General features: G+C 42.0%; 2 protein-coding genes across 2 annotated transcripts in view; one reads left to right on the top strand and one right to left on the bottom strand.

The window, feature by feature from the left end:
• Window positions 1-1,376: 1,376 nt before the first annotated feature.
• On the bottom strand, window positions 1,377-12,107 carry PGRMC2 (progesterone receptor membrane component 2). Its single transcript, XM_033159666.1, has 3 exons — window positions 11,655-12,107; window positions 4,980-5,135; window positions 1,377-3,277 (listed from the first exon to the last, which is right to left on the bottom strand). Exons 1-3 carry the CDS (start codon window positions 12,028-12,030, stop codon window positions 3,180-3,182), a joined length of 630 nt encoding a protein of 209 aa, XP_033015557.1. The 5' UTR covers window positions 12,031-12,107; the 3' UTR covers window positions 1,377-3,179.
• A 227-nt stretch (window positions 12,108-12,334) lies between these two features.
• Window positions 12,335-25,678, top strand: part of JADE1 (jade family PHD finger 1) — a 153,599-nt gene continuing 140,255 nt past the window's right edge. The window contains exons 1-2 of the mRNA XM_033159662.1: window positions 12,335-12,687; window positions 15,369-15,400. The gene's annotated coding sequence lies outside the window, so the exon portion shown is untranslated. The remainder of the gene's footprint in view (window positions 12,688-15,368; window positions 15,401-25,678) is intronic.

Below are 25,678 nucleotides of genomic sequence, written 5' to 3'. Positions count from 1 at the left end.
TGTCTGTGTGAAGCAGTTCTCACCAGAGAAAGTATTTCATACACTTGGGGGCAGAGCGGGGAGGATGGGACACAACTGAAAAGGCCCTCTCACTAGATAGCTCAGTTGGTTAGAACATGGTGCTGATAATGCCAAGGTTGCAGGTTTGATGCATGGGACAGCTGTATATTGGACAAGATGATCCTCAGGGCCCCTTCCAACTCTGATTTATTGCCACCCTTCAAGCACCCTGAAGAAGGACCTCGTAACTTGAATAGAGGGAGAACACAATGTGACAATGGTCTCCAACTACCTGTATGTCTTTTATGAAAGCCATCAAAGTAGAGCTTGAAACCTAAGAGTTCATATTGCGTCTGTACTTTTTATTCATTTCTCCATATGAAAATAAACAGTATAGGGTTTTTTAAAATCCATTTGGTTGCCCAATGCATGTATTAGTTAAATGTGGGTTCCAGATTTGAAAATATTGAAGACTACTGCAGTAGGCTGATTCTGAGTGGCAGCAAGCTTAGTATCCCTTTCAAATAAACTATTTAGGGTCCAAACACAGCATGTAATACAGTTACAGGTGGGTAGCCGTGTTGGTCTGCCATAGTCAAAACAAAATCGAAAATTCTTTCTAGTAGCACCTTAGAGACCAACTGAGTTTGTTCCTGGTATGAGCTTTCGTGTGCATGCACACATCTGAAGAAGTGTGCATGCACACGAAAGCTCATACCAGGAACAAACTCAGTTGGTCTCTAAGGTGCTACTAGAAAGAATTTTCGATTTTGTTTTGAGCATGTAATACAGTTCTTAAAGAGATTTTTCAGCCTCCTGGCTTCCTGTAGATCAGTACCCTCAAACATCAGCGGTCTTTGAAATGTGTGACCCTCTACCCATCAGGGAATACCAGCAGTTCTCTTTTGCACATAAGTTTTTCAATTACAGCCAACATCTTTAGGCTCCTGTTTGAGGGGCAGGGGTGGTGGGCCTATGGGATAAATTCATAGGGGATTCTAGCATTTCTTTAAAGGTGCCAAGTAAAAACTACTATCAAAAGGTTTTGAAAGCATGGTTTTGTCTCTTTCAGCAGCTGATAATTGCTTGTACTGTGCATGTGCACATCTAACTCAAGGTGCCAAGAATAACAGCTTTCAGTGGGGAGGAAGAGTGGTTTCAAAGAACAGGACAGCCCAAATACAGCAATCTGACTAAGAATCTCCCAGTTATCTGCTCTTCCTTAACATAGCCCTGCCCTACTGGAGTGGGAACACCAATTGATTTGAGGATACCTTCCATCCACTATAGAAAGGGAAATTATGTTAAGTCCAACATATAACTCCCCTTCCAACAGCTTCCCTGAATGTAAAATGACAAACACAGCACACTAACAATGTATCTACAGAACACTTTATTTAAAAAAAAGTAGGAACACAAATTGTTCATTTCTCAAAACAGACTGCATTATTTCAATTATGGAATACATTTTTGGAGTGGAAGAGTTGTAAATGTGGCTCATCGGTGGAGGCTTATTTTCAAATTAAAGGACAACAGCATGTTCACATTTTAAAAAATGGGGCAGCAGATAGAAAAATCTTCCTATTGACAGCATAAGAACATTCTACTCACAAGCCAACCTGAGCATGGTCCAGAACTGTTTGGTCATTTTGGACAGGAGGAGGATGCTGTTTGTTAAACACACTATATCACATAGCTTGAAGATCACAACTCGGTTTTCTTCGTGCACAACACATGGCTGTCTTACTGCATGGCATGATTTTCCTTGTGTTGGTCATTGATGGCAGCTTAACGCTACTTTATTGACTAATTTACAGGAAATGCATTCAAGAAAAAGTTATTTTTTTTACCTGCCACATTGATAAAAACAAGCTGTGCCAAGAAAAAGGAATGACAACCTTCAATGAAAAGTAATAGCCAAAGCATGTCTACAGATAGGCTCCACTGTTATATGCCACCTGTTTGCTCTCATTCATCTAAACTGTACCTGAATGTCACATTTCTGTTGTGAATTAAGTGTGATGACTAAGTAAAAATGAACTGGGTAAAGCTTTATTTAATAGCAGTGCAAAAATATTTAATATCTCCAATATTTATTCTTTTACTCATACACACGAGTCTTGGCCACCGATACTAGCTTAATAGCATCTACATAAAGTCTGACAGCACATTTGGTATTTTACATGCTTTATTAAAATTGTATTCATATTTACAGTATCTGCAGGAGGCATCCCTCCATTTCTTGCACTTGAGCACCCACATCCATGCACACCCCTCATTTCTCAAAGATATGAGGCTAGGCTCCTTAAATTTAGGGAAGAGGTGGGCTTGTTTATTTAAAAAGCAAAAGGGGGGTGCATTTGGCCATTACACTGCTAATTAAGTTTTATGTATATTAACATATATATATATATATGGCAGTAACACTGAGTATTCCTTTACATTCTATATACAGAATGACATCAATGTTTTCCAGTCACCCGAATGTTCTAACTTCAGTCTTCAATGCTGCTTTTAGTGACTCAGGTCACATTTGGGGTTTTCCCTTAAAACAATTCAAGTCTCTAAGTTGAAATAAGGCACAATTATTCCGATTTGATTGAGGGGGAAGGAAAATCATAGAAGCTTCAGATGATACCTTCTGCAGATAAATTTTCCTTTATCCTCCAGGAGATTCTATTTGAAACCCTTTAAACTGCAGAGATCTGAAGTAGTTTTCTGCCATGGAAACCAATAGCCCACAAACTAGTTTGAGTATTTTCATTTTATTACGTTTCAGCAGCCAATTTTACCTGGGATTCCTTAACAACTAGGTTTTTCATTTAGTGTCAAGAGAAGTAGAAAATGGCATATGAAACGCTTAAGCTTGTAAATAACAAACTCTTCATAGGCTTCAACATGCTAAAAGGAATAGTTTTCTTTGCATTTTAAATCCCTGCACCCATTTCATTTCTGAAGCCTTTCCAAACATTACAGTTAAACTGCAACAAAAAATGTTTGGCAGCACAAAGAATGCCTAGTAATCAATTTTTTGTTGAGAGGGTAATGATGTTCTTGTACAAAACCTATCAAGTCGTTTTCCGCAGCAGATGAACTGTACCCAAGGACACAGGGCATTCAGTGATGGGGAGTAAGAGATTGCAGTTCCAAAGGCCCCTGACTTTGGTGATTTACAATGTTTATTCCTGTTTAGTGTGATCCTTGGTATCTTCCTCATCTGTATATTCTGATGGTTCCTCTCCTGGCTTTAGCAGTCTACCTACATAGTCATATTTTTCTGAAAAAGACATGTAGGTATTATAATCAAAAGTTACAACATGACATTAAACATCTATATAAACATTGGTCTATCTCTCAGCCCATTAACAACTTTTTTAGTTAGTATCCATGATTAAATGTGTTATCACACACACCTAAGCTGTTCTCTCAGCTTTCCCCTACCTGAAAAACATCCTCGTATACTGGAAATAACACTTACCACAATGGAAAGGTTAGTGTTTCTGAAATAAAAATGGCTTTCTTGACAGTTGTCACCACAGGCAGAAAACTTACCGTATTTTTCGCTCCATAGGGCGCACCGGACCATAGGGTGCACCTCGTTTTTAGGAGGAAACAAGAATTTTTTTCCCCTGGTTTTCCTCCTCTAAAAGCCCTGTTTTTTTTGAGGATCAGCTAAAAGTTTTGCAGCTTTTTTTTGCAAAGGGAAAAGCCCTGTTTTTTTGAGGATCAACTAAAAGTTTTGCAGCTTTTTTGCAAAGGGAAAAGCCCTGGTTTTTTGAGGATCAGCTAAAGGGGGAAAAGCAAAGAAGAAAAGCCCCATTTTTATGGGGTTCAACTCACATTTCTGCAGCTTCTAAAGGAAAGGGAGCCTTTTCTACAGTTTCCAGACAGATAATCTAATCAGCCAGTCACATGTCGCTGGGGAAACAAACAACCTCCCCCTGCAGCACATTCAACAATGGAGGCCTGGGCAAGGGGGCGGGGCTGAAAGGGAGCCAAGACTCTTATCTCTCTCCCGATCTCTTGCTTATCAGCTGCTGAGCGGGGTCCTTTCAACACCCCGTTTTCTCTTGTAAAATAAAAAGCATGATCCTCTTTTTGGCCCCTGGGCAATTCAGCACCAGCGACCACCATTCGCTCCATAAGACGCACAGATATTTCCCCTTACTTTTTAGGAGGAAAACAGTGCGTCTTCTGGAGTGAAAAATACGGTACTTGTCCATCCACATCCACCAAACAGCAACAAGTGTCAGAGGTTAACTGAACTTGCAGAGAGCAGTGGCTTTTGCCTCTGCCACCACCACCCTCCCCTGCTGACTGTTAAGGAACAGTCAAGGACTAAGTTCTGCCTGCACAAACATCCATGCAAAAATGTCTCTACAATGATGAGAATGTACTGCAGTCCCTGAAGGGTACACAAGCAACTCATGAGATAGTGATTTTGGAATTCTGGAAGAAACCCCACGATCACTCCCAGCACAGCAATAGCTCCTTCCCCCACAAGAGGTACTTTGACTAATGCTGATGTTTACAAAGGCACTATCCTAACCTTCCCTAATCTGGTGTCCTCCAGATGCTCTGGATGACAACTCCCATAATCCTAGCCAGCACAGCCTTCTAGCTTGCTTGCAGCAGCAGAATTAACACAAGGCATCTGTATACTAAGACTTAGATCCAACTGCCTCCACATCCTCCTGATTGCCCCATCTGATCCAGTATTTTCACTACTACTGTGAGAAAGGGAGTGGTCCTGTTGTGTCCAGCCATGGAAAGCTATTAAGGTGTCTCTTACCTCCCTTTCCACACAGATACGCTATACTTATGCATATTAACTGAATATTTACATAAGGTGAACCATGACATTTTCAAACTAAAAATCCCTAGCAATGTAAATATCAATTTCTGCAAAATAATTGAGAAACACCTTTAAAAGTACTCTTTCCATTTGATTTAAAGGAATATCCCAATTTAAACATTACCTTTAAATTGCATTTCCCATTCTCTAACGCTTTCCATTTGCACAGCATTTAAGTCTGATAAGTCATCATATTCATCTTTAAGCGCATCTTTATCTAGACAGAAAGTTGCCAGTCCCCTTGAGGCATCTCTGCCAGCAAATATTCCATAAGGACCCTCTGAAAATAGAAAAAAACAGACCCATGTATTCAGTCATTCACTTGCATTATCCTTTCAGAATAACATTGATGTGTTCTCATAATCCCCTACCCCAGATTAATTGTTGCCAAACATCAGAGCTATCTGAACACAGTTTAATAAACTTGAGCTTGAACAAACAAGTTTATTCAGTAACTCAAACTGCTTTGCCTTCTTTGTCCCAACTTTAATATTTTCTTTTAAAAATACATGACAAATGCTAGTCACACAGTGGCTGAGTGCAAACATCTTTAAAGTGCGTGATTGTCTCTACTCAGGACTGCAAAATGTAAGTTTATCCTTTTTTCTTGGGCAGAGCATTGGCTAACACAGAAGCTGAACGATCCACAAACATGAACTTTCCTCTACAAAATGCTGTTCAAATGAAGTGAAATGCGCAAGCTAACAAAGGAGGTCACTAACTCAAAGACTATATTGGCCATATGATACATGAATGGCAGAACAGAATTTGGTTAAAGAAACTGGATATATTTATAACAAACCCAAAAACATTTAAAGAAGCATGAAATATTTTTCTTGTACCTAGAGACATTGGGAATCTTTAAAAATTGCTGTAATGGAACTTGGCAACACAACTAACTTTTATCAACCTGACCTTTGGAAATAGCTTACCGTAACTTGAATCTTAAGATTACATAACATCCAGAAAATTACTAAATGACTTTTTAAAAAAGGCACAGAAATTCAAGTTATGGAAATAAGTTTTATGCTTTTATTCAAATGAACTGTGACACTATTATACACTTATCTACTGAAAAAAGTCAAATAAAGGGTTTAAGGTTAATAACAGAATGATAGCAGTCATTCTGATGAAATAGTATATGACCAATTTGTGCTGAATTGGCTCATATTATCTGATCAATGGACTGCTTCAGAAATGCATGATCACATGGTAGAACATATGTAACCTAGAGTAGGTTACAAGAATTTAAAACAACAAAAATAGAACAGCTTACAACCACAAAAATGACTTTCTAAAACTTTTGTCCACATTGCAATACTAGGATTTCAGATAAATACATATCTTAAGGCTTAAATTCATTAGCATTTTTCATAACCATGCACTTAAAAGTGTTTAAGCATATGATTTTACCTTGCTATGCTTGGAAAAAAACATTTTCTATTATACTTTTGGGTTAAAGGACAGACCCGAATTTTAGAAAGAAAATGAACACAACTCTAGTTTAATGTGAAGAGAGATAAATTTTTATTAAGAGTCATAGTTTATAGTACAAAAACACAACTATACCAAGAAGCTACCTATAGCCTCAAAAACAACTGCAATGATAAATCGGTACACCAACACAGACACTGAAGGTTTCATTCAACAAAGCTGTCCCATGCAAGAACTTCCACTTGCACAGTGGAACTCCCACAAAGCACAGACACGATCCTTTTTCATTGCTTACATGATGCAGCGAGGGGGGGGGGGTGAGAAGAAGAAGAGGAGTAAGGCTTTACTTTCTCCATCTCTGAAGGAGAGGGGGTGTGACTTAGCTGAGTCTATCTAGCAATACAACCCTGTTGTCCTTTACCCATTCATGCACTAACTGGTTGTGCAGTTATGTTTGAATGTAATTTCCCACAGACATCACAAATGTAAAGTCCTGTAAATAATGCAATCTGGGTTGTTCCGAAAAAATGCTAAACAAGGCCAATTTTGAATTAAGAGGGGTCTGTTTAAAATATCATGAAAATCTAACCTCCAGCAGTTTAAAACTATCTTACACATCCACCACACAGCAGTAGCACCCAATCTCATCACCACCTTTCCAGCACTTTGGTGATATGGATCTGCTAATCATGTGTAGTTTTAATAGGTACAAATGCCATTAATACCTATAATCATTCTCATAATCATAGGCTGAAGATCTGAACTGTACTTTGTTCCAAGTCTCCTTACAATTTTCTTCCTCAGTTCCATACATTCCAGCAGTGTTTCAAGTTATTAAAAGGGTCACTAACCCACCCCCCCGACTGTAGACTCGAAAGGAAAGCACCCCACTATAGTAGTCACCTTTTGTACATGTAAAGAGTCTTTTAAATGTTATTAATTATTAAATTTCTATATCACCCTTCATCCGAGGATCAGAGTGGTTTACAATATAAAGACACAACAATACATAACATAGTAACAAACAAAAGCAATACCCCTCCACACAGTTAAAAAGGTTGTAGTTGTTTTTAGCCAAAGGCCTTGGGTGAAGAGGAATGGTTTTGCTTAGAGCCTAAAGAGATGAAATGAAGGTGCCAGGCAAGGCTCCCTGGGGACTGCATAGTATCTCAAACTGCATGGCTTCTTTTTGTTTTTATTATACATTTTGTGGTTACTATATTGCATTTTGATCTTGTGAACCACCCTGAGATCTAGGGATGAAGGGTGGCTAAAAACATACATAATACCCTTTATTAGTCACATTAGATATGATTGTACTTGGAATCCCTAAACAAAATTGTGAACTTAACGACTGCTACTAAAATAGTATGTGCTAGAAACCGGAAATACACCAATTCTCCATCTGTTTAGGAGTGTCTATTAACATGTGTGGAAATAGCCAAAATGGGTATGTTGATGAAAGGCATAGAAGAGAAGGGCTCACAATTTTTATTGTTTGCTGGCAAGCAATGGCAGATATATCAACCGGAACGTTAGTTTGCTTTATTATTATTAATTATTATTATTATTATTATTATTATTATTACTTTGAAATAAGTAATCAGAGTCTAGGCCTCTGTTTATCAGATTAATGATCCCAGGGCAGGTTATATTTGTTGTCCTAACAAATACTGTAATTTGTAAATTCTAAAGCATAAAAATAATGCTTCACTATGTAACAGTTAAGATCACCAAAGAAACTGGTATCTGACAATAGTAAAATTCTCACCTCAAATTTGTCATTTTTTGCAATGACAACATAGTTCCATGGGACAGCTGTTCGTATTGTTCATAAACCCCTCACCCAAATCTATTCTGATAATATCATAGCAGTTACAAAAAAAGAAATCATCTGGACAGCTGAACAACATAGACTATCACATATTTATTGTTATGCTACTGAAACGTTAATTCAGGGAGGTTTTCGATTCCATGAAAAAGGCAAAATCTAGACAAAGCTAAACATTTTGCAAAAGCATAAGCATGACTTACAGAAATGAGGAGGTTGAGAAATGCCTAAGTTTGGCTTATTGTGTTATATTAATACTCTTAAACTGGATGTGTCGTGAGGTGATTCTCAGGTCTCAGAATTAGTAGCCCATTAGTAGCACTCCTCCTAAAATAACAGGTGCATAGGTTTTTTTTTGGGGGGGGGTGTACCTGGATATGGTCTCCACCGCTAGGAGTGCCAGCTCCAGCTAGTTGGCCAATTAGAGCTGTTCTTGGATCAGGATGACCTAGTTGCAGTTGTCCACACTCAGACAGCTCCTGATCGAACTAATGCAACACAATCTACATGGGTGTTTCCTTAAAGATGATCTAGAAGCTGCAGCTGCCACAGAGTACTACTGTCCAGTTGTTGTGCAGGGCAGCAAGAAATGGTAAATGACACAGAACATGAAAGAATTGTGCTAGCTTACCACGTCCAATTCAGTAAGATAATAGCATTCAAAAATGGGTTAGAACTCAAGTACTTGCAGGAATGCCTTCCCCAGTATCCGCAAACCTTTGTTTTGAGATTTGCAGGGGAAGCCTAGCTTGCAGTACTCAGTGAATTTGACTCAGAGGATCACTACACAAGACAGCGCCTTCTTAAGGGTCTTACCCTGACTGTGGAAACCCCTCCCTACCACACTCAGACTGTTCCCCACAGAGGGCAACCAAAATACCTGTTGGTTCCAACAGGCCTTTGGGGTATAGTAAGAGTGGCATAATTTATATGGTATTTCTCTAATTTAGTGCTGACTTGTCTGCTATACTTTGTAGTGTGCTTTTACTTTGCTCTACCCTTTGCTTTTAGCCACCCTGCACTCTCATGAGAAGGGCAAAATATAAGAAATAAAATCTCCATCAACATGGAGTGCTTACCAGTCTCTATTGTACTTTGGACTCAGAATCATTTGATTTGCTGAAGTCACATATGCTAACCTCAAGTTTATAAGCCACCACTTCTTTCAGTGTTAGATGGACAAGCATATTCTTATAAAAGATGTCTCCTTTATTCATAATTCATTTAGTGACCCATCCATGTTAGAAGGCTGAAGATCTTCTGAAGGAGTCTTCCAAGGTACTTTCCAGGAAGGTTTACAACACAACAGATACACATATTGCTTATTCTTTAAGTAGTTATTATAGTTTAAGAAATAGTTTTACTATAGTAACTTTTTTGTTATTAAATATCAAAACATATTGATGCTGGGGAAATGAGATTCATTTCTTCAGTTGTGGGATCACTGTGATTTGGACTGCTGTATTGTGTGATAGTGAAAATGTCAAGATACCTACTTGATAGTTAGCATATTGTGACCAGTATATAGCCTGCAGAGAGAGCTGGAAAAGATTAGTTTCAATGCTCAGCACAATGCAAGACACAATAGACCCCTATTCCAGCATCAAATTCTCACAACTGACTCCAGTATTCAGGGAGGAAGGTTTAGTAGCCCAAATGGCATGTTATCTATTTGTACCTACATTACTGCTGTTTTACTTCACCAGCACAAGTTGCACATTTGTAGTGTGTAAGTGGTCAGCAATATATTTAAATAAACAGTGCCACCAAGTTTAACCACTCAATTAAGGTCATTAATGAATTAAAAATATCATGATTAATGGACAGATCTTTTAAAATTACCTTCAAAACAGATTGCAACACTATTTTTAGAGGTATTCACAATTCTTTTACACAGAAGAATGCCTCTTCTAACTTGCCTACTACAACCTATGTGTACATTGTCTATGCTTTGTGTTTGGAAAAGTTTTTAACTATATACAAACTGACTTACAGTATGCACATCTGTGTGTACACAGAACCAAGGCAATTAGAGTTTCAATGTGGCTGACCCCCAGGCAAGTGAGTACAGCAGGGATGGGGAATATATGAACCTCCAGATATTGTTCCCCTCCAGATGGGAACTGAAGTCCAACAACACCTGGAGGGCCACAGATGCCCCATTGGTTGTGCAATTTTTTTAAATTAAAAATGCAGCCCCAAACTCTCATAATTATATAATTTGTAAATTTATTTAACCAGGTTGCAGGTTTAAAAATAAACTGCAGAAATAGCTATTCTAACTATTAACTGTCTATGTACAATGATTATTTTTTTTAAAAAATCCTTGCCCTACTTTTCCTTCACTACCTACTATATACTTCACAAAAGATCATTGTGAGCCTATTAAATAAAATAATGTTTAATTATTAAACCTGCTACTTGCAAGTAAACATATTAGGAACTGGATTATATATTGGCAATCTCCCACCTACTTTAATATATATTAGGCAAAATCTAATCAGAAGCAAGACAAATTTTATTCCAGCTGCCAAGAACTTTGTGCAGATATACATCAGTAAGCGTTTATCTGTACATGGTTAGGACTAGTATAAGATTAAGTCCACAGCTCCACGTCAACTTATTATAAACTTTATTCTGTTGTAACTACTGTATGTGTAAGACTGCAGCCCAATTATCATTGCAATTGTTGAGAGACTTGCAGAAAGAGAAAATATCCAAGCCTTAATAAAATGAAACTGGATTACAACTCACATTGTAAAAGGCTGGAACTATTTCTAGTTAGTTAATAAGTCCAGAGAATTACATGTATAGGGAAAGGAAACAAGCCAGCCTCAGGATTTCTGAAAATCTGGGAAGCAAATATGCCAAAGACAGCTTGTTCACTCCAGGGCAAATATGCATTCAAAAGGGACTAAATGTCTGAAAGTAAAGCAGATGTGTGAACAAAACTAGGAATGTTTAGGTGCCCAAGACTGCATTTGTGGGCACCATGGCATGCCCATAAATAATCCCTCATATTTGCCAATGCTCCCTACCTCCTTGATTTTTTTTAAAAAAATAATTATTTTAAATTTCACATTCTTCGGTTTGGTTGGATGTGGGCTACCTGTTTCTGTGTAGATGCTGTCTGCTTCCTTGTCTGTATTTTATTTGGGGGGTGTGTGTTTACATTTTGTTTTGGAAGGGAGAGTTCAGAGGAGATCACCAGCTTTCCTTCTGAGAAATGGGTATTTTGTGGTGCCCGTGGCACTTCCCTGCCTCCAAATGTGCCCTGGAACCCCCCCCCCCAAAAAAAAAGGCTGGGGAAACCAGCCTGGTCTGCAGCCTGCTATATCTTCTTTCTCCTACCCATGTGGGTGGGCAAAGCGGGCCTTTTCCCCTCCCCCACTTACACCTGCTACTTGGGGGCGGGGGCGTTTCTCCTGCCTTCCCCCTCCCGGCCTTTGTCCCACCCTCGCTCACCCAGGAGGCATGTATGCCGCCGCATCCCCTGCTAGCCCCCCTTTCCCCTCTCCCTCCGTCCCCCCTCACCGGGCCCGTAGAACTTGCTGCCTTTGGTCACGTCGAAGACTTTGCCGTTGACAGCCAGGAGGATGCGCGCCGCGCGCGCGCCGTCATACTCGCGCAGCTGCTCCAGCGTGAAGTCCCGCCGCTTCATGCGGGGCAAGGAGTCGGCCTGGCCCTGCTGCGCCGCGCCCCCCACTCCGCTCCTCTTGCCCCAGCGCCTGTAGAGCCGATAGGCCGCGAGCGCCACGATCGCGAGCAGCGCCAAGCTCAGCAGCATGTCGAGGCCGCCGCTCCCCCCAAGCCAGCTGCCGGCGGCCGTCTCCTCCGAGCTGCTGCTGCTGCCGCCGCCACCCCCGCCTCCTTGTTCAGTCCTTAGCTTCCCATCCCCATCGTCCGCCATCACTGCCCAGCCAGCGCCTGCCTGAGAGGAACCGCTCCGCCCCGCGACGGGGGAGGGAGGCGGGGAGGCGCAGGCGGGGCGCCGTCTGACTTCCTCGCCTGGGCTCCAATTGGCCACTGGTAAGGACACGTCACCCACGCTAGCTCGCGCCCAGCAGAACGAATGAGAAAGAGGCGCACGCGGCTACCCAACGGCAGATTTCCACCTTAGGGGAATCTTCGCCTGGGAGGGGTTGGTTGGAGAGAGAGACAGAGAGAGAGAGAGAGAATGTGTGTGCGCGTGTGGCGTCCGCGAGCGAGCGAGCCTTCGCCCTCATAAATTCTTGGCGCTCACGTGGTGCCGACGGAGGAATGCTGCGCGCGCGTTGCGGGCGCTGGACTAGAATATTCTTTTTGAGGGGGGAGAAAGAGAGAGAAGGGGGCTGGTCGACGCCATAAACATGCTTCTGTGCTCCCCCGCCCTTTCTCTTATCGATTATAAAGTCAGGGCGGTGAGGCGCTGCTTATCTCCGAGAGGCTCCCGGAGTCCCTCAAGGCATTTTTTCCAATTTATTTTGCCTTCACAATGGCGAAGATGCATGAGCGTGGTCATGAGTTGTCAGTGGTATATTGCACCTAAGAACACGGGGCGCTCTGTGCAAATAAAATGAAAAATCAGGTAGGCCCTACCCCACAGGCTTAACACTCGCCCTGAGAAAAATGCTGGCTGAAGGAGGCAGAATCTGTATATCGTCCCAGCTGCTGGAAACCACGGCCGAGAGAGGGCTCGTTTGCGCGGGCTTCCTCACAGGCATTGGGGTAGCCGTTGTGAGAACGGACGCAGGGACTAAATGGGCGGTTGGACTGACCCAGCAGGCTGTTTTTAATACATAGTGGCTGCATAAACCCTTTTCCTAATAGGCTTTTAAAAATAAGCAACCCCTCCCCCCCAAAATATCCTTCACCGAAATCCACATTTCTTCGCTACGGTATTTTGTTTTAATTCTGCTTCGGTTTTTTTTTATTCAATATGTCCCAGTTTTTATTCTTTAACACTGCATTCTACCGTTTTTTGTTTGCTTTGTGAGTTGCAGTTATGTGGCTGCTGTATAAATGAACAAAACATGCCAATTTCCTAGTACACAGGACATGCTTTGCACACCACATCAGGCCCAGGAGAAAGCAGGATTTCCTATTTTAACACCTCCCCACTCCAAAGCATTGGTCACAAGCTCCAGACTCCAGAGGCCTTCTGTAAGCGCTTGCTGAAAACAGTTTCTCTTGTTGGTCATGGAAAGGGGCATCCTTTTAAGCTAATTCTAAGATTCTTGACCAACCTCTATCTAGGAGTACATCACACTTGTTGCCAGCCCTCTATGGATATTACTGACATACAGTAAAGGTGTGCACACAGGTAAACAGATGTATACACCACTCCCCTAAAAAGAAGTGATACAAGAAGGATATTTATGTCTGTAGCAGGTGGGGTCGGGATTATATCAGAAATATATCAGATGTTACTGAACTGCATCTCTTTTAATCCCCATCTAGCATGACCATAGTTCAGGGATTATGGAAATTGTAGTCATTAGTGTTGGAGGGTACCACAGCCCCAAACTGTGGAAAACACACACACCAGGGGTAATTTTCTAGAAAAACACTTCAATATGGCAGTGCTCCACACAGAGCCATAATGGTTGAAAGGAGTCAAGCTGCAGTCCAAAATAGGTGTACTCAAAAGTAGGTTCTACTGAAACCAACAAAAATTACTTCCAAGTAAATGTTTTGGGATTTAAGCTAAACAATAACAGACTTCCACATCTGACCTTGTCTTTCCAACAAGCATATTAATGGGTGTAGCTTATCTGGATTTCCTTACCATTTGGAATGAGGTTCTGAATATGTATAATCCATTCCTAGTTTAATGCCATTTGCAATTTAGTTGGACAAAAATGACTATATAGATAAATATAAATGCATGGAAATTTCAAAGAGAGGTGCTGTAAATTCCTAAACATTTTCAAGGAGGTTTTTTCCTGCTCTTAGTAGAGAATATATAGTTGCCATAAGCAGAACACACAGAAGCGAGAATAGTAATTGGCCAGGTATCAATTACCGATACACAGATTCATCTAATTATATATATTATTATATATTCATCTAATAATTATAAATTGTACTGTAATTGTACAGTAATGAAGAAACATTTATTTAGATTGATATATACAAATGTAGGTGAATTAAGAATCCTTATGTTATCCCTAAGAGGACAATAAAATTATATACAAGTAGATGATTGCATTGGGTTTTTTTCCTGTGGGGATGCAGGGGTACGCATACCCCTAACTATTTTGTGAATCTAAGTTGGCCTCATTGAGGGGTAGTAATTCAATATGAGTAGGAAAATGAGAGTACCCCTAAACTTTAGGGGGAAAGTGCTAGATGATAGTATGGTGCAGGCAGGAAGGCCACCCAGTGATAGATTTTCCTACATCTGTCCCAAAAAGGTAATGTCTGTTGCTAATATAAAGACATGGGAGAGAGTGGTATAGTCCCATTGCATGCATCTCAAAGCATCAGATAGGTTCCCTTACCAAACAAGTGTAGCTCCACTTTATTGTTATGCTGGTGCAAGGAATGGATCCAAACCTGGCTTTGAGGACAGACTGGCCACTTCTTAATTCCTTCATGCCAAAACCATTTCTCAGTCTATCATTTTTTTGTGATTCTGACATGGGATTCTGCTGGTGTATGACTGATTGCATTGATATAGCACTGTCCCTAGCTCTGTGCCAGTACAGTCCTGTTGCTTGGCTGCAACAGGTTCTCTATGACAGCATCAGTACTATACTGGTGCAAATGGATTTGGGATTGGTACTGTCCATTTTAACATATGTCATTTAAGGACTGGATAGTCCTGCAATTTTATCATTACATCTCTAACCCATTGCTTTTAATGCATTTACAATATCTAATAGAGGGCAGCTCCTTTTTATAGCAAAATCCTTAGTTACAGTTAAGAAAAATGATAATAATGCTGTCATAAATAATACAATCCTTTTCAGTTTACCTCAAAATGTAAAATATATACAGTAGCTATATTTTGTTAATAAGTCTTTCCAAACATTAACAAATAAATTCTGATTTAAAGCAAAATCCCTTTTGTGAGCATCCCATTCTTTACCTTCTCTAATCTGAATGTATAATCTGAACTAAATGTGTAAATGGTGTTGTGTATTACTGCATATACCAGACTGTTCATCCAATCACTTTTATGTGGACCTTGCACATTTCCCCATTTATTTGCCACCTCAGTTTGAGTTGTAATGATTTTAACACCCACCAATTATTGTTTTTCAGCTGGTGCTCTTTACATATATCTACAAGGCAAGGTAAGAATTTGAATACTTTCAAATTCCTTAAGAAGGGCTTCACCTGTGTTTTTGCATTAAAGGCTTGCCTTGAAAATTTTAGGTCTTTTCCGGATATATTTGTAAAAAAATACTGGTATTGAAATCCAGTGGGATTGGGATTACAGTGGACGCTTGGGTTACGGATGGCTAGGAGTACCAGTTACCAACTGGGGTCGGTAACGACTATGGTTGTTGTATTGGGTTAACGACTGCAGTTTTCCATGCATTGGTAGCTTAATGGTTGAATCACTGTAATGTGCTCTGTGTGGGGCTACTCTTGGGGTTGGCTGGGAGCCTTTAGCTGGAACAGAACATAAGTTAGGTTGGTTGTGGGGGGAAACTACCACCAGCATACAATGCCCTGCTTGCAGGATTTGCTTACAGACTACCAGCCTGTACTTGTACTCTACAGCTCATGATCCAGGTAGGTAACCATGTTGGTCTGACGCAGTAGAAATAAATAAAAAAAAATTGAAAAAATTGTCCAGTAGCACCTTGTTCTGGGTATAAGCTTTCGTGTGCAAGCACACTTCTTCAGACAACTGAAGATATCTGAAGAAGTGTGCATGCACATGCAGGGGCGGAGCAAGGGGGCGGGGGACGGCCCACCCCGGGTTCCAGGCGAAGGGGGGTGACACTTTGGCTGGCCCCACCCTACCCTGCCCCGCTGGGCAGGCCACAAACAGGGGCATGCTGCCTTTACCCCTTTTCACTGGCTTTTTTCGGCACAAGGGGCGGGCCAGCGAGGAGGGGGTGTCATGCCAACGACAAGCGTGATGCCCCCTCTTCGCTGACCTGTCCCTCATGCCGAAAAAAAGCCGCTGAAAGGGGGAAAAGGGAAGCAGAGCAGGCACGTTCAAGCCCCTGCTTTGCTTCCCCTTTTCTCCCCTTTCGGCGGCTTTTTTCGGCGCTGGCTGGGTTGCGGAACCGCAGCCCAGGCAGTGCCGAAAAAAGCTGCTGAAAAGGGGAAAAGGGGGAAGCAAAGTAGGCGCGTTCAAGCGCCTGCTTTGCTTCCCTTTTTCTCCCCTTTCAGAGATGGGGAAAAAAGGGAAGAAAAGCAGGCACTTAAACGCGCCTGCTTTGCTTCCCTTTTCCCCCCCTGCGGAGCCGCGGCATGGAGGCGAGGGGCGGGCCAGTGAGGCGGGGCGTCATGCCAGCGACAAGCGTGACACCCCTCCTCGCTGGCCCGCCCCTTGCCTCCATGCCGCATCCGACGTGCGTCATGACCCGCCCCCAGGGGGGTGCCTCCGCACCGCCTCCCCGGGCAGCGCAGAGGCTTCCTCCACCACTGTGCACATGAAAGCTTATACCCAGAACAAACTTATAGTAGTTGGTCTCTAAGGTGCTACGGAACAATTCTTTAATTTTCTACAGCTCATGACAAGGTTACTTGAGAGACTGCCTTATCCCTAATATACCTAGTAGATGACTTCAGTTTCTTATGCAAGTTCCAAAGATCTCAAGCCTTCTCTGCAGTAACTTGGAGTAGGGCTTTTAGCGTGGCCGCCCCTGTTCTGTGAGATAGGACAGGGACCCACTGTCTGCATTTTCAGGAAACACTTGTAAGACGTTTTTGTCCCAACAGGCTTTTGCAGATAGATAAATTGGTCTTTGGTATGAGTGTCTATTTTGTATGGTTTTAGTTTTGTATTTCACGAAGAGTCGGACACGACTAAATGACTAAACAACAAAGTTTTGTTTAAAATGTATCGTTTTGTGTGCATGTGTGTTTTTAAACCCTTTTTTGCTGTTTTTATTATATATCATTTCGAGACAACTGTTTAATAAATTGACACCAATAATGATGATAAATAATAACATAGTATGTTATTATCTTGATCTGATTTTTTAAAATACGGATATTCAGAAGCACTTGTACCAGAATCAGATTACTGGGGCATATTTGTACCAACACAACTACACATTCTTTATTTATTAATCACCTTCCACACAGACATGCCTCAAGGCAATGTACAAAATAAAATAGAAGCAGTCAAAAAGAGGAAAGAAATCCCAGTTAAAAACAACACATAAAATAATAGCAGATGAATTTTAAAGTAATACAAAGTAGACACCCATGGCAGCATTGGCTTTATGGAATGTGTGGTGTATGTGTCACATGTGTTGTGTGGCTTCATGCTGCAGGGCTCTGAAAGGCAGCCTGCTGTGATTACTTTTTCCTGCACCAGGCTGGAATTGGTGAGATGAAAAGAAGGCCCACTTTCCTTTGTTATCCAGATACAGTATGAGAAGACTTGTGGTGCAGCTACAGTGGTACCCCGCAAGACGAATGCCTCGCACAACGAAAAACTCGCAAAACGAAAGGGTTTTGCGAGTTTTTAGTTGACTCGCGCGACGAATTCGTCTATGGCTGTTTTTCGCAAGACGAATTCGTCTGGCGAGGTACCACTGTGAGCCGCCGGAGCCGCGTTTTAAGGCTGCAGCGAGCGCTGCAGCTTTAAAACGCGGCATCGCGCCATAGCTAAAAAGGCTTACCTTTTGGCTCCGGTGTGTGTGTGGGGGGTGTTTTCCGCGTCGTGTCCGCCATTTTGGATCGACTCAGACATGCGCAGTCGATCCAAAATGGCGGGCGCGACGCGGAAAACACCCCCCCACACAACGGAGCCAAAAGGTAAGCCCTCCCGACCGGCACGGCGCCGCGTTTTAAGGCTCCAGCGAGCGCTGCAGCTTTAAAACGCGGCGTCGCGCCGCAGCTAAAAAGGCTTACCTTTTGGCTCCGGTGGTGGGGGGGTGTTTTCTGCATCGCGCCCACCATTTTGGATCGACTCAGACATGCGCAGTCGATCCAAAATGGCGGGCGCGACGCGGAAAACACCCCCCCACACAACGGAGCCAAAAGGTAAGCCCTCCCGACCGGCACGGCGCCGCGTTTTAAGGCTCCAGCGGGCGCTGCAGCTTTAAAACGCGGCGTCGCGCCGCAGCTAAAAAGGCTTACCTTTTGGCTCCGGTGGTGGGGGGGTGTTTTCTGCATCGCGCCCGCCATTTTGGATCGACTCAGACATGCGCAGTCGATCCAAAATGGCGGGCGCGACGCGGAAAACACCCCCCCACACACCGGAGCCAAAAGGTAAGCCCTCCCGACCGGCACGGCACTGCGTTTTAAGGCTCCAGCGAGCGCTGCAGCTTTAAAACGCGGCGTCGCGCCGCAGCTAAAAAGGCTTACCTTTTGGCTCCGGTGTGTGGGGGGGTGTGTTTTCCGCGTCGCGCCCGCCATTTTGGATCGACTGCGCATGTCTGAGTCGATCCAAAATGGCGGACGCGACGCAGAAAACACCCCCACCACCACCGGAGCCAAAAGGTAAGCCTTTTTAGCTGCGGCGCGACGCCTCGTTTTAAAGCTGCAGCGCTCGCCGGAGACTTAAAACGCGGCGTCGTGCCGGTCGGGAGGGGCGCGGCTTACCTTTTGGCTCCGGTGGGGGGGTGTTTTCCGCGTCGCGTCCGCCATTTTGGATCGACTGCGCATGTCTGAGTCGATCCAAAATGGCGGACGCGACTCGGAACCCCCCCCCACCGGAGCCAAAAGGTAAGCCTTTTTAGCTACGGCGCATTTTAAAGCTGCAGCGGGCGAACAGTTCGCTCGCTGCAGCCTTAAAATGCGGCGCCGCGCGGCTCCGGTGCCGGCCGGCGCCCCTTCCGACCGGCGCTCCCTGACTTTTTTCCCATAGGAACGCATTAATTAAATTTTAATGCGTTCCTATGGGAAACGGTGCCTCGCAAGACGAAATTTCCGCAAGACGAAAAGTCTTGCGGAACGAATTAATTTCGTCTTGCGAGGTACCACTGTAGTTTTTAAAAAATGAGCTGTTATGAGCATGAAATGTCTTAAGCAAATATATAGAGGCCGTTAGAAACATTTGTCTTAGCATCAGCACCACATGTGGTTTGTAATGTTTGGAAGGTGTGGACATGATTCCAGGAGCCTCCAGCAAACTTCAAAGTGTGCTATTCAGCTTGTCTCAAATTTAATTGACTATTGTACTTATAATTTATTCTAGAAATCTAGAGGTTTTGATCCCAACATACAGAAAACCAGAAATGATCTGGCTGCTGCTATACGAACACACACACACACACACACACACACACACACATGTTAAGAAATTTGTTCACATAGAGCTGACTGAACATAACAACTTGGTCAGACTGTCCTGTACTTCGTTTAGGAACTAGTTTGTCAACTAATGGAAAACATGCTAATTGTATGGGTGTGGAAAACTTTGATTGCCTTACCTTGCCTGTATAGTTGCCTTCTCTTAATTCCATTCGTAAATTAGGAAGAGGCCCACATGAAGAATGCTTCCCTATGTGAATGAATCAACATGTTCACTTTAGAAACGTACCCAGTTCAATCTCAAACTTTAAACTAACCCCTCCCCTTCCCACAAATACGTTTATTTTGAAGCTAGATCCAGTAATTTCAACAAAGCCTGCTTCTAAGTCTTAAAGATGATGTTTTGTCTTTTTCAAGACCAGACTCCTTGCTACCTTGTCCTCTGTAATAACAACTCTTTTCACTCTGTTAGTGAAATTAGGGGCAGGTTATCAAAACTGGAGTGGCATAAGACACGATTTCATGCCTCTGGTAGACACACCCTCCTTATCTGACTGCAGAGAATCTACTGCTGGATCTACTGCTGCCACACCCCCTGCTCAGGACAGGCAGTAGGTGGGTGTGCATTCATCTTATTACACATTCTCCTTGTTGTTCCAGAGAGTAGGCAGGAGGATGAAACAAGGCAGGGAGTTAGCGTACATGCACTGACTTTGATCTTTAATCACCAGGTAGTATTTTATTAAAAAATCCATAGCACACTATGGTAATTTCCAAATTTGTATAAACTTCAAGTAGATCAGCTCCTTGAGATACTCAGTGAAGATGGTACACATATTTATATTTTTTTCCCACCGAACCCACTGAACTGCTCTTTTACTGTCTCTTATTCTGTCTGAAACACACGCCTGCGCATGCACAGCGACATAGCAATCCTTGTTGTTGAGCTTTTTTTAGATCAGCCAAAGTTTTTTAAGAGGCCGGAAAAGTTGTTTAACTTTTTGGGGGTACATCGCCAACATTTTCTTAGCTGGCTTTTTGAGGGACACATCAGAACATATTTGTAATATGTCACTTGTTTCTGAAAATCAGAATAATCACACCAGACTTATAATAATCAACCTCTGTTTGGAATTCAGAAAAATATTTTTCAGGTTTGGGGAAGGGTGTGGAATCATATCCAGACAGGCATACAGCCCAAACTTTTGCTTTTAGAAATTCACTGACAAACTCACAAAAGAGCAAGGTAGAAATAACAGTGATAACATTTTCCTCCATTTTTATGCATTCAGGATATCTCCCCTACTAGGAGAGGGGCTTGTAGGAACCACATCCACATACCTTTTTTTGGAAATATCCTGGAATTGCAAATGGTCCAGAGTTTAATACAGAGTTAATACAGAGTTTGTTTCAGGCTTCCTCAACCTCGGCCCTCTGGATGTTTTTGGCCTACAACTCCCATGATCCCTAGCTAGCAGGACCAGTGGTCAGGGATGATGGGAATTGTAGTCTCAAAACATCTGGAGGGCCAAAGTTGAGGAAGCCTGGTTTGTTTCAATAAATAAACAAGCCAGCCACTATTTCTCCACCCAATCAATCAATCAATCAATCAATTAATAAATGCAGAATGATTAAGTAAAAAATAGATATTGGTTAGAGAAAGATTCATTGTTGCTTGCTTGCTCGTTGTATCTCTGGCAAGGTCACAAAACAAAAACTAAACTAATCAACAACAAAAATAGCTCCTCACTGTAACTCCTGTAGTCTTCAGGGAAACAACCCTGACCATGCTGAAAACCAGTGTATGATTCTGGTAGGCTAATACTAGCACATAGGGCTGTTTCTGAAGCAGTTCTGACTCCTCCCATGTCTGCTATCGTGGTTGTTCTTGACTGGTCTCAAAACAACAGATGGGGGGAAAGCTTTCCTAATAGAACTGACTTTCTGGCAGCCCAGTTAGTCACATGGTTTTTCTACTTTGAGACATGTGAGAAGGACCTCTTTGCCATAGTTCCAGTTACAGGTGGGTAGTCGTGTTGGTCTGCCATAGTCGAAACAAAATAGAAAATTCTTTTCAGTAGCACCTTAGAGACCAACTGTGTTTGTTCTTGGTATGAGCTTTCGTGTGCTCATCTGAAGAAGGTATCTGAAGAAGTGTGCATGCACACGAAAGCTCATACCAAGAACAAACACAGTTGGTCTCTAAGGTGCTACTGAAAAGAATTTTCTCTTTGCCATAGCTATACTTTTGAATTAGGATCGTTTTGAGTAATTTAGGGAGTATATTGACAAAGAATATGAGAATGACAGAAATGCCTTGGTAAGTCGAAAGAAGTATAAAATGTGGGGCAGAAAAAAGTGTGTGGCTCTGAGATTTTGAGGCGTTATTAAAAACTTGGTTGACCTTTTCAGTGGGAGTGCTGCTGTGCCTGAGTAGCCGCAATGGACTAGCCTTCACTTGGCTCTTTCCCTCTGCATCCCTGACTCCCAGTGCTGGGAAGGTTCGCCTGCATTCTCTTGCATATACCCAAATCTGGAGCAGAAAAATCCATACACCCCTGCCTGCCATCTTGCAGCTTCCTGCTGCAGTCATACCACTCCCACTGAAGCAACACCATCACCTCCATTGGGTCATTCATTTCTTTGATGCAGTTGTGACATCATTCTTACATCTTACAGTTTTGTTGAGCATTCATCAACCATTTGTGCAGCCATTATCACACCCAGGATGCAATGACATCGACTCTTCTCAAACACTAGAAATCTTTAAGAGCACCCCCCTCTTCTGTGGATTATCAGAATTGCACAGATATGTTAAAATGCTACCTTATCGGCACCACCCATGTCTCAAGTTTGCAGAATAAGACTGAAACACAGCTATAGTACTCCTACTCTCCAAAGTCTAACTCTAATAAGCTTTTCTGTTTGAGCAGTTTTTAAACTCTAGGATAAGCTTTTCATTTAGAATGAGTTGTACAAATATGTCTTGCTTAGTTTGATGCTTAAAATTAACATTTTTACTGTGTCGGTATACAGTACTAATGTACCCCTCACTAGGGGGCTGTGTGGGCCAGAAGTCCAATAAACAAACAAGAAGAGGCTGTTAACCTTGCAGTGTGCTGCAGTGCAAGATCAATTTTGCTCAACTCAAGTCAAATTTGCTAACATAAATGAACAAAACATGATTTTGAACAAAATCATAACAGTTAAAGTTGTGGAAAAACAGTCCTAGTCACCATTCTCTAAATGCAAATCATCTGTCAAATGATAACCTCTTTCTCCTGTCCTTACTTTATGCTAGTTCATAATATTTTGATGCAAACATTGGAGAACATATACCAATCCTGCACAAACATCTGATCAGAGGACAGAAGACTGAAATATCCTCCTTCTCTTGTCCTTTTGTTTCCTTGTCCTTTAAAGCACAAACATTTCCATTGCAAATAATGTTTCGGCATGTGTGAGGCAAGGCACTTTGGCTTAGGCATTTCTGTTTAACAGTTGCTGTCTGGCAAAAATCTGCTGTTTTGTCAAGCTCCACCCAGTGGTTGTGTAAGCAACCCCCCCCCCCCCCGAATTAACCAGCTCCTCACCGTGGGATGCCTTTTTGTACATTCATGAATGTATTGGAAAGTTGTTCAAAATGTAAATTCCGAGACTTGCTTTTTTCTTTTTCTTTTGTAATTATGTTAAAACACTAGGTAAACTGATGATACTAAAAACAATAAAGAGGAATGTGGGTACTCAATACATACGGCTATCTTGAAATTACATTTGAATAATGCGATGAGGTTTTTGTCTAGGGCTTATTTAAGAAACTGCATGTGCTCAAATTTATACTCCCGCACAACTATTAAAGGTAGAAGACCCCATTCCTCTTTTGTACTACTTATTCCTTATCGTTAGTTGCTTGGAGAAAAGTGCTAAACATTTACCAGGCTTGGGTGACATATTAAGCCATAGTTAAAAATAAACTATGGTTTAATGTGCTGGTGCATGTTCTGCTCATGGTTTGTTTGGAGAGAACCAAATAATAAGCACTGATTCACATGTAATGCAAAGCCAGACTAGCAATCACAGAAAACAACTTCATGGAGCTGGGTCACATCCCAAAACAGAATGCTTTATACACTATCATAGGTTGGCATATCTATAGGACTAGAGAAGTAGTGCCCCCCCCTTAATGTCTTGCTGCCTTTTTCTGGCAAAGGGAAAATCCTTGAGATGTTTTGCTTGTAGTTTAGGGAGGATGTTTGCATTTGACAGTATCCCTCTCCCAAACCCAATTACAGTGGTGCCTCGCTAGACGAAAATAATTCGTTCTGCGAGTATTTTCGTCTAGCGATTTTTTCGTCTAGTGAAGCACCAATGCAAACCGCGGTTTTGTAATTATGTAATTATGCGAGGCAGCTCCATAGACAAATTCGTCTTGCGGGGCAGCCTTCCGCTAGACGAATGCCTTCGTCTAGTGAGGCATTCGTCTAGCGAGGCATTCGTCTAGCGGGGCACCACTGTATATGAATGAAGATGCAAATGAGAATCTAGAAGCACAAGCATCCAATTTGTGCTGCATATGCACATGCAGTTGTACCTATATTCTCTGCATGCCATTTTAATGAATTACAGGTCCTGTTTGAGGATTGATCTTGACTTACAGATCAACCAGATTGCAACTACAGACTTGTTTACTTCCAACATAATCCACTCACATTTCAGAAAATCAAGTCTAAATGTAGGCTTGCATATTTCCCTCCTGTTTACAGCTCCAGTGGTTACTAAAACCTAAGAAAATATATAGCTAAAAATTGCTTTCTATAGCAGAGTTTGCATACTCACTTCCACTGTTTATCTACCCGGACAGGTCTGCACAAGTTGTGATCTGTGAAGCTGAACACTGCCCACCACCAGTCATGCATGGGAGCTTGATCTACTTCACAGTCCTTTCCTCCTGGTACCCACTCTTAGAAAATCATTGCTTATATTTTGTCCCTTTTTTTGCCTTTTGGGGACCCCTTGTTAAAATATTGTTTGAGTTTGAGGTGGGGGAAAGTAAGCACTATGCAGAGACACTTCTAGTCCTTGCATCTAGCAATTGTTAAAATATAAGCCAACAATCACTTCCTGTTGAGGTGATTGTCTGCGTAATGGGCCACTAAGGGAAACAAATGATAGGGGCTCTGTGTTAGATGACAAATGGATGTTGGCAAATGGGTGAGGCCCTCCCCTAGTTCAGGTTAGTTAGTTTTAAGACAAAAGGCCAAAGTACCGGTAGAGAGATCAGTTATATGAGCTAGAAGCTGGAAGAGAAGCAGCAGGCTGGAAAGGCAGAGCGAGAGCCATGTTTGATTTCTGTTTCTGTTTTTATTTTTTATTTTATTATTTATAATAAATGCACACCATGCATTTAAAGCAACCCCCCCCCAAATCCCAGGAACTATAGATTACCCCCCCATGGAGCTACGATTACCAGCACCCTTAATAAACTACAGTTCTTGGGAGGTGGGCAGGGGGAAATGTGCTTTAAATGTATGGTGTGTACAAAGCAACGGTTTCTCCAATCCAGACACTGTTTCTAGGCAAAGCAACTGCAAGGCATGCACAGAGTTTATGTACCAGTGATAATTTTTCTATTCATTCCATTGAAGAGTGCTGAAATCAGTGGTCAGAAGAATGTAAATAAAGGTTTGCTTCTTCTGTTGATATGGGTGAAGAAGCCCAGAAGTGCAGGAAAGTCTTATGGGCACCCAAACACCTATGGATATGAATCAGGGTAATGTAGAAGAAAGGCCTAAGCACCAGGCCCATTGAACTCAGACAGACCCAACAGTTAGTAATCTTTCAAAGACTGGAATGTAAACTATTACATCATCCTAACAGAGGCTGGTATTTGTATGCTTAGGGGTACCTTAAGGCTTAGACAGTGTAGAATTCCTGTACTTAGATTCAGTGTTTATATTATGACAGATTGATCCATATTTTTTTTCTTAAGGTTAGAAAGTTTTGAGACTATTTTGCAAACTTTTTGTCATGGAGATATGCATGCAGTCTGTCTACTTATTAGGAAAAGTACAAATCGAAAAAAAAGCATGTGGTAGCTGACTCATAACTTGGCCTGAATATTCATCATTTTTGTTTGGACAGAACATGCTTATTTACTGGTAGCTTTTATGCAGTTTCTCAGTTGC

Source organism: Lacerta agilis, chromosome 9, assembly GCF_009819535.1.
Source record: "Lacerta agilis isolate rLacAgi1 chromosome 9, rLacAgi1.pri, whole genome shotgun sequence".
Taxonomy (NCBI): domain Eukaryota; kingdom Metazoa; phylum Chordata; class Lepidosauria; order Squamata; family Lacertidae; genus Lacerta; species Lacerta agilis.
This window is presented reverse-complemented; position numbering and strand designations above follow the sequence as displayed.

Bases quoted from the DNA above. Each gene is read 5' to 3' on its own strand.
- PGRMC2 (XM_033159666.1), bottom strand. From the start codon at position 12,030: ATGGCGGACGATGGGGATGGGAAGCTAAGGACTGAACAAGGAGGCGGG. The intron at 5,136-11,654 runs GTGAGGGGGGAC...TTCTATTTTCAG, and splicing joins CAGCAAGTTCTACGGGCCCG to AGGGTCCTTATGGAATATTT. The intron at 3,278-4,979 runs GTAATGTTTAAA...TGTCTTTTTCAG, and splicing joins ATGGGAAATGCAATTTAAAG to AAAAATATGACTATGTAGGT.